The 13,881-nt window shown below is 46.8% G+C and overlaps 1 protein-coding gene across 1 annotated transcript in view; it reads left to right on the forward strand.

The window, feature by feature from the left end:
• Nucleotides 1–691: 691 nt before the first annotated feature.
• LOC147098065 (cGMP-dependent protein kinase 1-like) overlaps nt 692–13,881 on the forward strand; it is a 120,022-nt gene continuing 106,832 nt past the window's right edge. Inside the window, exon 1 of the mRNA XM_085971295.1 lies at nt 692–1,189. Within this exon, the coding sequence (XP_085827421.1) occupies nt 876–1,189 (314 nt within the window). The 5' untranslated portion in view covers nt 692–875. The remainder of the gene's footprint in view (nt 1,190–13,881) is intronic.

Here is a 13,881-nt window from a genome sequence, read left to right on the forward strand (position 1 = left end):
GCGCCCTGGGCTGCAGAAGTCTTCACTGCGCTGTGCCAAACACACACGCTTCACAGCCAGAGCCACGGCTTCATTTTCGAATCTGTTCAATCACATCCCAGTCCTTTTTTGTGGTTACCACGCTGGAAAATGCCAGCGCGATCCCGTTCATTCAGAAGCCTCCCGTTAACCTGTTCTAGTCTGTTGTGATCGGAGCACTTGCCCCTACCCCACCTCTCCCCCCACCAGCCCCCCCAAGACAATGAATGTTCCTTTCATTGCTGAGGATATAGCTTGAGTTTGGGAGGAGCCGATGGGGAGTGGAGGACCACGCTTAGAAGTGTCTGCCCTGGAGATGTGGGGCTTCTGGCTGAGGTCGCGGCTCTGGTCCAGTCTGTAGGTCCCAGCCCCGGGGCTGGAGCGATCTCACGCCTTGAGGGGGTGTCACACCGTCGCAAAGGGGAACCGCGGCTCATCTCAAAGAGGATTTTTTTTTTTAATTGAATACCGTGAAAGTTTTTTTGGCCGCCTCCTCCAGAAAACCATAGGCTGCGGCAGGAAAAAGGACACGGGTGTGTTTGAGAATGTCCTCGGCGACTCCATCTAACATCTCCCCTTGGTCTGATTAAAACTAAAAAATAAGAGAACGTTTGATCTAGAAATGTAGTTTTTTTTTAAAAAAAGGGGGAGTTACCTCATTTCCTAAGGAAAGTGCCAGGAATGCTGGTTAGAGGCTGCACTCTGAAGGTATTTGAGCTCCAGAAGGAACGGGATGTTGGGAGATGCTCATCGCTCAGTAACTCCGCGTTAAACCTGGCACGGTCTCGGCGGATCGTTTGCGGAAAGTAGGAGAGGAAAGCGGCGCTGTCCGCTGGAGTTCGGTGTGTGCGGGAGAGATGGGGACATTGCGTGACCTGCAGTATGCCCTCCAGGAGAAGATCGAGGAGCTGAGGCAAAGGGACGCTCTGATCGATGAGCTGGAGCTGGAACTGGATCAGAAGGACGACCTGATCCAGAAGCTGCAAACCGAGCTGGATAAATACCGGTCGGTGCTGCGACCGGCCGCTCAGCAACCCGACCAGACCGAGCCCAGCTCCCAACCCCAGGAGCAACAGCGGACCAAGCGCCAGGCCATCTCGGCGGAGCCCACCGCTTTCAATATCCAGGATATCAGCCACGTCACCCAGCCCTGCTACTCCAAGAGCGCACAGTAAGTTAGCTCCAGCCCTCGCCCTCTGCTAATGTCGCCTTTAAACTGCGGGAAAAGTCTCTGATAAGCGGATTTTGCCCCCCCCCCCACTTCCTTTATTTCTAAAGGGAGCGCCGCTCCGGCCAGGTGCAAGCGACACACCAGGTTGTGTGTGCAGATGTTACATGCAGTGGTGGCCACGTGGTGAAGCATCCCATCCAAAAAAAAAACCTTCCAGCTGCTGATGGGACACTTATCATTTTCCACTGCTTAGCTGAACTGAAACCCTGCTGACAAAAGCAAAGATTATTTTTAAAATCCGTTTAAGGGATGGCAAGGCCAATATTTATTGCCCATCCCTAGTTGCCCTTGATAAGGTGGCGGTGAGCCCCCTTCTTGAAGCGCTGCAGTCCGCGTGGTGAAGGTGCCCCCACAGTGCTGTTAGGGAGTTCCAGGATTTTGACCCAGCGACGATGAAGGAACGGCGATATACTTCTAAGTCAGGGTGGTGAGTGCCGTGGATGAACTGTCGAGCAGCGCTGTGCGGTCACCTAGTCATGGTGTGACTTTTTTTATTCGTTCCTGGGATGTGGGCATTGCTGGCAAGGTCAGCATTTACTGCCCATCCCTAGTTGCCCTCGAGAAGATGGTAGTGAGCCACTTTCTTGAACCGCTGCAGTCCGTGTGGTGAAGGTACTCCCACAGTGCTGTTAGGGAGGGAGTTCCAGGATTTTGACCCAGCGACGATGAAGGATCGGTGATATATTTCCAAGTAAGGATGGTGTGTGACTTGGAGGGGAGCTTGGAGGTGGTGGTGTTCCCATGCGCCTGCTGCCCTTGTCCTTCTAGGCGGTCGAGGTCGCAGGTTTGGGAGGTGCTGCTGAAGAAGCCTTGGTGAGTTGCTGCAGTGCATCATGTAGGTGGTACACACTGCAGACACAGATGCACCTGGGCAGGAACTTGTGCACGTCACAGCTATGCTGCTTTGATCTTGGTTGCAAATTAAGTATTAAAAAAAAAGAAACTTAGTGTGCAAGCATTGGAAAATGTGCAGCTGAAATGACTTACTATATTTACCTTATTCAGGAAGATCATCTTTTGATTATCTAACCGTGTTCAGGGTAGTCACACGTTGGGGGGCATTGACCGCAGGCACAATGCCCACCCCATGTCAGCAGCAAGGTACCTGGATGGTTTTGATGATTGAGCTTCATTTGCATGGAGCTGGTGCGTTTCCACCACTGATGGGCAGCTGGCCAATTCAGCGGGGGGCGGGCGGTGGGGGGGTTAGTGGGGTCAGAGAAATCCAGCAGCCCATCCACAGAGCCATGCTGGCAGAGGACCCATAAAGGGGAGGGGCAGGGAAGTGGTGGTGAGGAAGGTCAGGCAACATTCAGGAGCTTTATTGTGGAGGTGCAGCAAGAGTAATCATGCTCAACCCTCCCCCCCCCTCCACCCCAGTTCCTCCACAACCCTGAATCTTGGCCTCTACTAAGGGCCGCTAGTTTGGCCGCTTGGTGTCAGTGGGCGGAGCCTGCGAAGTCTGGGTGCCACCATCCTGAAATTGGCCTTGTGGTCCGATCTACATCATAGACCCCAATTTACAAATAGCAATTGGGCTCTCACCTGTTTCTGCCAGGAGTCCTAGTTGCCTAATTCAAGGCCTGGACTCAAATGGCAGAGGACAGGAAAATCAAAGAAAATCCGTACCAACGGCGTCCAGAAACAATTGGATATGTTTCTGTAAAGAGGAGTGATTGAGGGATAAATATGCCCAAGCCTTGGAGAAAGTACAGAGGAGAGTTGCCAGAATGATATCGGGGATGAGGGACTTCAGTTATGTGGAGAGACTGGAGAAGCTGAGATTGTTCTCCTTAGAGCAGTGAAGGTTAAGGGGTGATTTAACAGAAGCGTTCAAAATTATGAATGGTTTTGATCGAGGGAATTGTTTCCATTGGCAGGAGGGTCGGTGACCAGAGGACACAGATTTAAGATCATTGTCAAAAGTACCAGGGGGAGATGAGAATGATTTTTTACGCAGCAAGTTGTGATCTGGAATGCGCTGCCTGAAAAGGCGGTGGAAGCAGATTCAATAATAACTTCCAAAAGGAATTAAATGTATACTTGAAGAGGAAAAAATTGCAAGGCTATGGGGAACGAGCAGGGGAGTGGGACTAATTAAATAGCTCTTTCAGGCACAGGCACGATGGGATTCTCTTTATTAAAAAAAAGGTGATGTGGTGAGGATAAATTGGCTTTTTCCCTGTTCCAAAAAGTTCTTATGAAGTTCTTTTATTTTTAAGTACCCACAAAGAAACTCCCACACTACGAAAGCACTCACAGCTCCCCCTCAGTGCCACTGCTGAGGGGCACAGACAGGATTATTTCCATTGGATTCTTCCATCCAAACCACAATGACGCTTTCACCAGGAGCAAATATTTCTTTTTGCACCATCGCCAATAAAAGCTAGCACTTAACAGCTCTATACCAGTAATGTGGTATAAAGAGTGGATGCAACTCCCAATGACACTTTAGAAACTGTGTCTTCATTGCATCTTTCCTAGTGGGATCAGGAATACTTGTGGTGTTAATAAATTGGTGGTAGGACTTGTTTGCTCTTTGCGTTCCCTCCAACACTGAAACTGGCAGCAGACTTCGCGCTAAACAAGTTCCAGGCAATGACTATCCCCAACAAGGGAGCATCTAACCACTGCCCCATGACGTTTACCATCGCCGAATCCCCCACCATCAACATCCTGTGGGTTACCATTGACCAGAAACCTAACTGGACCAGCCACATAAATACTGTGGCTACAAGAGCAGGTCAGAGGCTAGGTATTCTGTGGTGGGTGTCTAACCTCCTGACTCCCCAAAGCCTTTCCACCATCTACAAGGCACAAGTCAGGAGTGTGATGGAATATTCTCCACTTGCCTGGATGAGTGCAGCTCCAACAACACTCAAGAAGCTCGACACCATCCAGGACAAAGTAGCCCGCTTGATTGGCACCCCATCCACACCTTAAACATTCACTCCCTCCACCACTGGCGCACCGTGGCTGCAGTGTGTATCATCTACAAGATGCACTGCAGCAACTCACCAAGGCTTCTTTGACAGCACCTCCCAAATCCGTGACCTCGATCACCTAGAAGGACAAGGGCAGCAGGCGCATGGGAACACCACCACCTCCAAGTTCCCCTCCAAGTCACACACCATCCTGACTTGGAAATATATCGGCGTTCCTTCATCGTCGCTGGGTCAAAATCCTGGAACTCCCTCCCTAACAGCACTGTGGAAGCACCTTCACCACGCGGTCTGCAGCGGTTTAAGAAGGCGGCTCACCACCACTTTCTCGAGGGCAATTAGGGATGGGCAATAAATGCTGGCCTTGCCAGCGACGCCCAAGTCCCAGGAACAAACAAAAAAAAGATGCGGATAGGTTATATGAAGACCTCCCAATTTGGACCCCACAAATTCAGATATTGTCAATCTAAAGCTGAACCATCAGCACGAGGGGCTGATGGGGAGATTCTGCCGAGATCAACAGGAAATTATACATAGGAACAGGAGGAGGCCATTCAACCCCTCAAGCCTGTTTGGCCATTCAGTTAGATCATGACTGATCTGTATCTTAACTCCGTCTACCCATCTTGGTTCCTCATCCTTACCCTTGCGTAACAAAAACCTATTCATCGCTGTTTTAAATTTTTCAATCGATCTAGCCTCAAAAGCTTTTGGGGGTGAGAGTTCCAGATTTCTGCTGCCCTTTGTGTAAAGATACTCTGTTGGATAATCCCGTGCCCATCTCCACGCTGAGCACTGGGGAAATTGATTGGATGAGATGAAGCCAATACAATGGTTCAAGGAACTTTTTCATTTCTAGTATAAATGTTAATGCTTCTTTGGAGAAGTATCAGTAGGAATTGTAAAAAAAAAAGTTTTTCCTCTGAGAGGACATCAAAAGAATGATGTCAACTGATTTTTTTTTGTTGAATGGAACAACTTAAAAAATACTCATTACGTTTTTTCCTTTTCATTTAAAAAATCTAGCATAAGAGTTATAAAAAATGTGTCAGACATGACTACACTTGTGAAGTGACTGAACCTCACTTGTGAAATGACGATCTCACATGCGACTTTCTCACATGCGACTATATCAGTCAGGAGTTAACCGGTCCGTCTGTATGGGGATATTATCCATGAGCATGGCTGACCCTGGTGTTACTCCATGTCCTCTATTTGCTGCATAAAATTCTAACAGGACTAGATACAGGAAGGATGTTCCCAATGGTCGGGGAATCCAGAACCAGGGGTCACAGTCTAAAGATAAGGGGTAAGCCATTTAGGACAGAGATGAGGAGGAATTTCTTCACCCAGAGAGTGGTGAACCTGTGGAATTCTCTACCACAAAAGGCAGTTGAAGCCAATTCATTAAATATATTCAAGAAGGAGTTGGATATATTTCTTAAGGCTAAAGGGATCAAGGGATATGGGGAGAAAGCAGGGACAGGGTACTGAATTTGGATGATCAGCCATGATCTCATTAAATGGCGGAGCAGGCTCGAGGGGCCGAATGGCCTACTCCTGCTCCTATCTTCTATGTTTCTATGAAATGTTTTGTCAGCCATTTTCCTCCCAAAAACAACCTTAAACAACTGTCCAGGTGAGACAACAAGGGGACAGTTATCCTGCAGGCGCTCTCATTTTGCTCTCTAGTCTGGGACAACTGCATAGTGCACATGGACACAAACATGCGTGCGCAGAGCTTTCCTCAGTGGCATCCAAATGTTGGTTAAACTTTAATGTCTGGAATGAAAACCATAAAAGGTTCAGTCAGCAGCTAAGAGGCTTTTGAGATCCTCCCTCCCTCCCTCCCCATCAGAAGATAATCTTGCCTCCATTCTCCACCTCCTAAATGTTTAAGTTGAGATGTTTTCCATTTGCAGGAGACCTGAAGGGTCCACATTGGGAGATGGCCAGTTACAAGGAAACTGAAACCCCAGAGGGTTCACGCAGGCAGCTGACTTGTTAGTGTACAGGAGCCCTGTGGAATTCTAGATATCACCTAAGGAGGGATAAACTTGCCATAGAGGGAGTGCAACGAAGGTTCACCAGACTGGTTCCTGGGATGGGGGGATTGTCCTATGAGGAGAGATTGAGTAGACTAGGCCTATATTCTCTAGAGTTTAGAAGAATGAGAGGTGATCTCATTGAAACATACAAAATTCTTACAGGGCTTGACAGGGTAGATGCAGGGAGGATGTTTCCCCTGGCTGGGGAGTCTAGAACCAGGGGTCACAGTCTCAGAATAAGGGGTCGGCCATTTGGGACTGAGATGAGGAGAAATTTCTTCACTCAGAGGGTGGTGAATCTTTGGAATTCTCTACCCCAGAGGGCTGTGGAGGCTCAGTCGTTGAGCATATTCAAGACAGAGAGCGATAGATTTTTGGATATTAAGGGAATCGAGGGATATGGGGATCGGGCAGGAAAGTGGAGATGAGGTAGAAGATCAGCCATGATCTTATTGAATGGCGGAGCAGGCTCGAGGGGCCAAATGGCCGACTCCTGCTCCTATTCCTTATGTTCTTATGTTTATCACGTTTACATTCCGTTCAGTTTGCATGGGAGGATACTGAAGGAATGTTACTGCGGAAATGAGAGGGTTAAATGTACTTTTTAATTCATCTATAACTCTTTCTGTTGTACCAGCCAGCTGTCTCCACACAATACTGGAGTGTCAACACTGCAAGAGTTGCATGTTGTAGGACCACTTACCCTTCGCCCTTGTAGTTGGGTTATCTGTGAAACGATGACCACTATTAGTCATAAAGAACGAATTTGCATTTCTATAGCGCCTTTCATGACCTCCGACGTCCTAAAGCACTTTACAGCCAATTAAGTACTTTTATGAAGTGTAGTCACTGTTGTAATGTAGGAAACGCAGCCAATTTGCACACCGCAAGCTCCCACAAACAGCAACGTGATAATGGCCAGATAATCTGTTTGTTATGTTGATTGAGGGATAAATATTGGCCAGGACACCAGGGATAACACCCCTGCACTTCTTCGCAATAGTGCCATGGGATCTTTTACATCTACACGAGAGGGCAGACGGGACCTCGGTTGAACATCTCATCTGAAATTACTAGCGTGTATTGAGCAACTAAGTTAATTGCAAACATTTTTTAAAAGTGTGATAAATGAAGAACGTGTCTGAAGGTCCCAGTCGCAGGGTTTGTTGCAGCATGTTCTATTGCTGCTGGCATGGGGTGGAGGGTGAGACAGGACTGATGGGTGGGATTCACCATTGAGACCAAGATATCCACCTGATGGATGTTCTGGCATGGCCGGAAGGTCTGTTTCTGGAAGTGTCAAAAATGTTGGAGTTTCATTCATTTAGAAGCCGTCAGCCGTCTCCTTGGCCTTGTGTATAGTCGCATCCCCCGCAGTATTACTGAGCTATAACAGGCCCGCAGCTTCCCGCTTCCATCCCCGACCTCAGATTGAGCTGAACCGGGAAGGTTACAATTGGCCTCAGCGTCTCTCGCTAAGGAGGGGTCGAATCAGCCAGGGAATGCTGCTGGAAGAGCTCCTGTGTGGGTGTCGGGCGAGCCGGCTGTTGTGTCCTCCACGGTCAGCCTGCCTGCACTTGCTGTCTGTGTTCACACGTGTGAAGAATGGTCATGTAGGCAAGGTATCTGAGGGGTATTGGTCCTTGTGGGCTTGCACCTCAGTGGGGACAATCGAGGAGAATATGGTGGGGGAACACTAGGAGTGCTTGAGGTTTTTAGTTCTGTTTATTCTTCAATCTCTGGAGATCCCGCATGTCCGTGTAGTTGCTATGGATACATTCCTGCATTAAATAGAGCACTTACAGCCCAAACTAAAAAGCTTTCTCGATGGATTGGTCTGAACTACCCGAGGGTTGGGGAAAGGGAGATTCTCTTTCCCTCTCAAATATATTAAGCAAGAAATGAACTTTCCGCAACAAATAAGCATCATTTAGGTGTCAGCTGTAGCTCAGTGGGCAGCACTCTCGCCTCCGAGTCAGAAGGTTGTGGGTTCAAGTCCCACTCCAGAGACTTGAGCACAAAAATCTAGGCTGACACTCCAGTGCAGTGCTGAGGGAGAGCTGCACTGTGGGAGGTGCCGTCTTTCGGATGAGACGTTAAACCAAGTCTGCTCTTTCGGGTGGACGTAAAAGATCCCATGGCACTATGTCGAAGAAGAGCAGGGGAGTTATCCCTGGTGTCCTGGCCATATTTATCCCCCAATCAACATAACAAAAACAGATTATCTGGTCATTATCACATTGCTGTTTGTGGGAGCTTGCTGTGCACAAATTGGCTTCTGCGTTTCCTACATTACAACAGTGACTACACTTCAAAAGTACTTCATTGGCTGTAAAACGCTTTGGGATCTCTGGTAATCGTAAAAGGAGCTATTTAAATGAAAGTCTTTCTTTCTCATCATATAATGCTTTGAAGTTTTTCTGCACTTTTTGCCATTTTCCCCCTTCCATCCTGATGCACTGAATCTTGAAGCTCACTGGTACCTCATCCCAAGTGCTTACTCTTCACCCTGGAACCTGAACAGAGGACGTCACTCCTAAACTCATCCCATTTCCACACATTGGGGTCAGTGGATGGTGGACAGGGCTAGGAGTCCTGGTGATCTTACCATTCCTAAGAACAAGGAGGCTGGGGGGCCATTGCGGCAAGCTACCGCTATCCTGATCTAAGGTTCATCCCTCTCCCTCTGGGGTGCAGTACGCCCTGACCAAAAGCACAGCTACACAACAGGCCTGTGTTGATGCATGGTCCTGAGCGGGTGTTCCAGAATGAAGTAGGTGGACTTTTCTCTTCCCCCCCCCCTTCCCAGAGAGGATGCACTTGGCACCTCTGCTGAATGTCATGACTTGACTCATTTTTGGAGTCATAAACTTGCACCCAGCCACTCCCTCACAGCAAGGGAGAGCACAACTGTGCCACTCCGACCTTCATTTTTAAGTGAGAAACACCTTCCAGTGGATTATTTATATTTAAGGCAAATTGGAAGACAGATGTCTTTGACTTTCCTTGTTTCTGCACACTTCAGTTACATCACTGTCAATGTACCAACCCTTGAAAAATCCAGAAGCTGTCAGCTTTGATCTTCTGTGGAGTGATTATCTACACTATGAACACATTTGCCAGAGACGCTCCTGTTCCTCTTCTAAATTAGCTTTTTATGACCGCTCCCAGTACCAAAATTGCAGTTACTATGCTGGAACAAATAATTGTGCACTTAACAAAGGGCAAGAAATGTAATAGAAATGCTGCCACATCTGTAACTGAGCAGAAAATATAACTGGATTAAGAAAATACTGGCGAAATGGATTGAAAATAGTCCAATAAAGATTAAATTGAGAATTTGGCTACTCATGACCCAAGGGTAAAAGTATTCAATCACAGAATCATATAGCACTGAAGGAGGCCATTCAATTTATCACAAAAAATGTGTCCCAGCAGGTGGAAGAAAACAAGGCAGACTCATCTGAGTGAAGCAAAAGACTTTGTGCAGCTTCTCAGTGCTGCCTTTGTCCAGGAAATGCTTAGAATGGGAAATACTGAGAATGAGGATTGTATCAGGTAGAGTGACTGTGCTGGTACTGTTTGGGAGGAACAATTTTCCAGAAGGAATATAATTCAGGAGGCTCCCACACCGGCTGCTTTGCAAAGGGTGTCGCGCTTACGAAACGCATTGACGGACTGAAAATGGATCAGAGGCAGCGTCACCTAAGGAGAATAATAAAATTCTAACAGGACTAGACAGACTAGATGCAGGAAGGATGTTCCCAATGGCGGGACTTAATGAGGGAGTCTTGAGATCTGGACTCCAGTTAAAGGGAGGGGGTCTCATCAGCCAGACCAAATTTGAAGAGGTTGTGCGTGCCTGTGTCAGGAACCCATTTTAAATAGGGCTTCGACTATCCAATGCAGTGTTGACGAAGCAAGGAAATTGTCCAGGTCCGGTTGCTGACACGGAAATTAATCCAACAGGATGGCAGGAATGACGTATGAGGAGAGATTGGGTCGATTAGGCTTATATTCGCTGGAATTTAGAAGAATGAGAGGGGATCTCATTGAAACTTATAAAATTCTAACAGGACTAGACAGACTAGATGCAGGAAGGATGTTCCCGATGGCGGGGGAGTCCAGAACCAGGGGTCACAGTCTAAGGATAAGGGGTAAGCCATTTAGGACAGAGATGAGGAGGAATTTCTTCACCCAGAGAGTGGTGAACCTGTGGAATTCTCTACCACAGAAGGCAGTTGAGGCCAATTCATTAAATATATTCAAGAAGGAGTTCGATATATTTCTTAAGGCTAAAGGGATCAAGGGATATGGGGAGAAGGCAGGGACAGGGTACTGAGTTTGGATGATCAGCCATGACCTCATTGAATGGCAGAGCAGGCTTGAGGGGCCGAATGGCCTACCCCTGCTCCTATCTTCTATGTTACGGAAGACAGAAATATTCAGGGAGCTCACTCATGGACCGAAGTTTGGCTGGAGGCAATGTGGCTTACACCGTTCATACTCACACTGAAATTGGAGGCTGCATCACAGAGGAGGCCCATCCCAAGAAATGCTCACTCGGGCGGGGGGCTCATTCACAGAAAGGAGACGCCATCATGGACTGAATGGCTTGGATTGATATTTTTCATTAAGGCAATTAAGGAGAGAATATTATTCATACTTTGCAAGTACCGTAAAACCCATTGTTAAAAGCTTAAAACAGGTTTCATCTGTACATAGCCATTTTCACTGAAGAATTATAATTGTTTCCAAGTACAAATTATCCAAAGCCATCAGTGCTTCAAAAACAAGATTACAGTAAAGTCTCTCCCCTGTGTTCAGGTGCTAAGATATTTAAGATTTCTTCCTGTGCGAGCTGCAGTGAAACCTTGAACCTATTTATAAAGAGTGGGCTTTTAGTTTTACTATGTGCAGTCTGCAGAGGAAACCCTTCCTCTTGGTGTGATTACAAAAGATTGAAAAGAAATATATACAGCTTTGTATGGTGTAGCAGGGGATCATTGCCCATCTCCGTTGCCCAGTAATGGCGCCATCCATCACATTTTCACTGCAACTTGCCTGACGTGAACAGACAAACTATCTGCTGAGACTGTCTATTATCTAAATGTTTTCCTTCCGCCAGAAATGGGACTGGACAGAAATGGGTCTATTGGGATTTTTTTTTATTCGCCTCGGGATGTGGGCATCGCTGGCAAGGCCAGCATTTATTGCTCATCTCTAATTACCCTTGAGAAGGTGGTGGTGAGCCGTCTTCTTGAACCGCTGCAGTCCGTGTGGTGAAGGTGCTCCCACAGCGCTGTTAGGGAGGGAGTTCCAGGATTTTGACTCGGTGATGACGAAGGAACACCGATATATTTCCAAGTCAGGATGGTGTTTGACGGGGTGATAGTAAGCCTGAGGATTGGCAGAGCTTCAAAAACCAGCAAAGGTTGACTAAAAAATTGATAAAAGGGAAAAAATAGAATAAGGGAGAAAACTAGCAAGAAATATAAAAACAGATTGTAAGAGCTCCTACAAGTATGTAAAAAGGAAGAGAGTAGCAAAAGTAAACGTTGGTCCCTTTGAGGCTGAGACAGGACAAATTATTATGGGGAATAAGGAAGTGGCAGAAATGTTAAACAAATATGTTGTATCTGTCTTCACAGTAGAAGACCCAAAAAGCAAACCAAAAATTCTGGGGAACCAAGGGTCTAATGAGGGTGAGGAACTTAACGTAATTAATATGAGTAGAGAAAAAGTACTAGAGAAACTAATGGGACTAAAAGCCGACAAATCCCCTGGATCTGACAGCCTACACCCCAGGGTTCTGAAGGAGGTGGCTGCAGAGATAGTGGATGCATTGGTTTTGATCTTCCAAAATTCCCTAGATTCTAGAACGGTCCCAGCGGATTGGAAGGTAGAAAATGTAACACCGCTATTCAAAAAATGAGGGAGAGAGAAAACAGGGAACTACCAGTTAGCCTGACATCAGTTGCCGGGAAAATGCTGGAATCCATTGTTAAGGAAGCGGTATCAGGGCACTCAGAAAAATCATAACATGATTAGGCAAAGTCAACATGGATTTATGAAAGGGAAATTGTGTTTGACAAATTTATTAGAGTTTTTTGAGGATATAACTAGCAGGGTAGATAAACGGAAACCAGTGGATGTAGTATATTGGGATTTTCAAAAGGTATTTGATAAGGTGCCACATAAGATAAGGGCTCATGGGGTTGGGAGTAATACAGTAGCATGGATAGAGGATTGGTTAACGGCAGAAAACAGAGAGTAGGGGTAAACAAATCTTTTTCAGGTTGGCAGGCTGTAACTAGTGGGGTGCCGCAAAGATCAGTGCTGGGGCCTCAGCTATTTACGATCTATATTAATGACCTAGATGAAGGGACCGAGTGTAATGTATCCAAGTTTTCCGATGATACAAAGCTAGGTGGGACAGTAAGCTGTGAGGAGAACACAGAGTCTGCAAAGGGATATAGATAGACTGAGTGAATGGGCAGTAAGGTGGCAGATGGAGTATAATGTGGAGAAATGTGAGGTTATTCACTTTGGTAGGAATAGAAAAACAGAATATTTTTTAAATGGTGAGAAACTTTTAAATGTTGGTGTTCAGAGAGATTTGGGTGTCCTTGTGCAAGAAACACAGAAAGCTAGCGTGCAGGTACAGCAAGCAATAAGGAAGGCAAATGGCATGTTGGTCTTTATTGCAAGGGGTTGGAGTATAAGAGTAAGGAAGTCTTGCTCCAATTGTACAGGGCCTTGGTGAGACCACACCTGGAGTACTGGGCACAGTTTTGGTCTCCTTATCTAAGGAAGGATATACTTGCCTTGGAGGCAGTGCAACGAAGGTTCACTAGATTGATTCCTGGGATGAGAGGGCTGTTCTATGAGCAGAGATTGTGTAGAATGGGCCGATACTCTCTGGAGTTTAGAAGAATGAGAGGTGATCTCATTGAAACATACAAGGTTCTGAAGGGGATTGACAGGGTAGATGCTGAGAGGTTGTTTCCCCTGGCTGGAGTGTCTAGAACTAGGGGTCACAGTCTCAGGATAAGGGGTCGGCCATTTAAGACCAAGATGAGGAGGAATTTCTTCACTCAGAGGGTTGTGAATCTTTGGAATTCTCTGCCCCAGAGGGCTGTGAATGCTGAGTCTTTGAGTATATTCAAGGCTGAGATCGATAGATTTTTGGACTCTAGGGGAATCGAGGGATATGGAGATCCAGCGGGAAGTGGAGTTGAGGTTGAAGATCAGCCATGATCTTATCGAATGGCGGAGCAGGCTCGAGGGGCTGTATGGTCGACTCCTGCTCCTATTTCTTATGTTCTTATGTAACGGTTCTGCTGTTGCTATTTACACCTCTTCCAGACCCATCTTTTGTTTCTTTACTTGTCCCATATCCACCCTCTTTTGCCTCGCACCATCGTCCCTTTTGTCATTTAAGCACGCCTGCCTTCCACCCTATCACAAACCTTCCCTTTTGCTCTCTTCTTCCCTCCCCGCCCCCTTTCCCTGCCTCTGTACTTGCCTGTTACATCTCGAACTTTTTCCAGTTCTGATGAAAGGTCATCGACCTGGAACGTTAACTCTGTTTCTCTCTCCACAGATGCTGCCTGACTTGCATTTCCAGCATTTTCCCTCT

Source organism: Somniosus microcephalus, chromosome 30 (assembly GCF_052327205.1).
Source record: "Somniosus microcephalus isolate GS21.2 chromosome 30, FLI_Smic_1.0, whole genome shotgun sequence".
Lineage (NCBI taxonomy): Eukaryota > Metazoa > Chordata > Chondrichthyes > Squaliformes > Somniosidae > Somniosus > Somniosus microcephalus.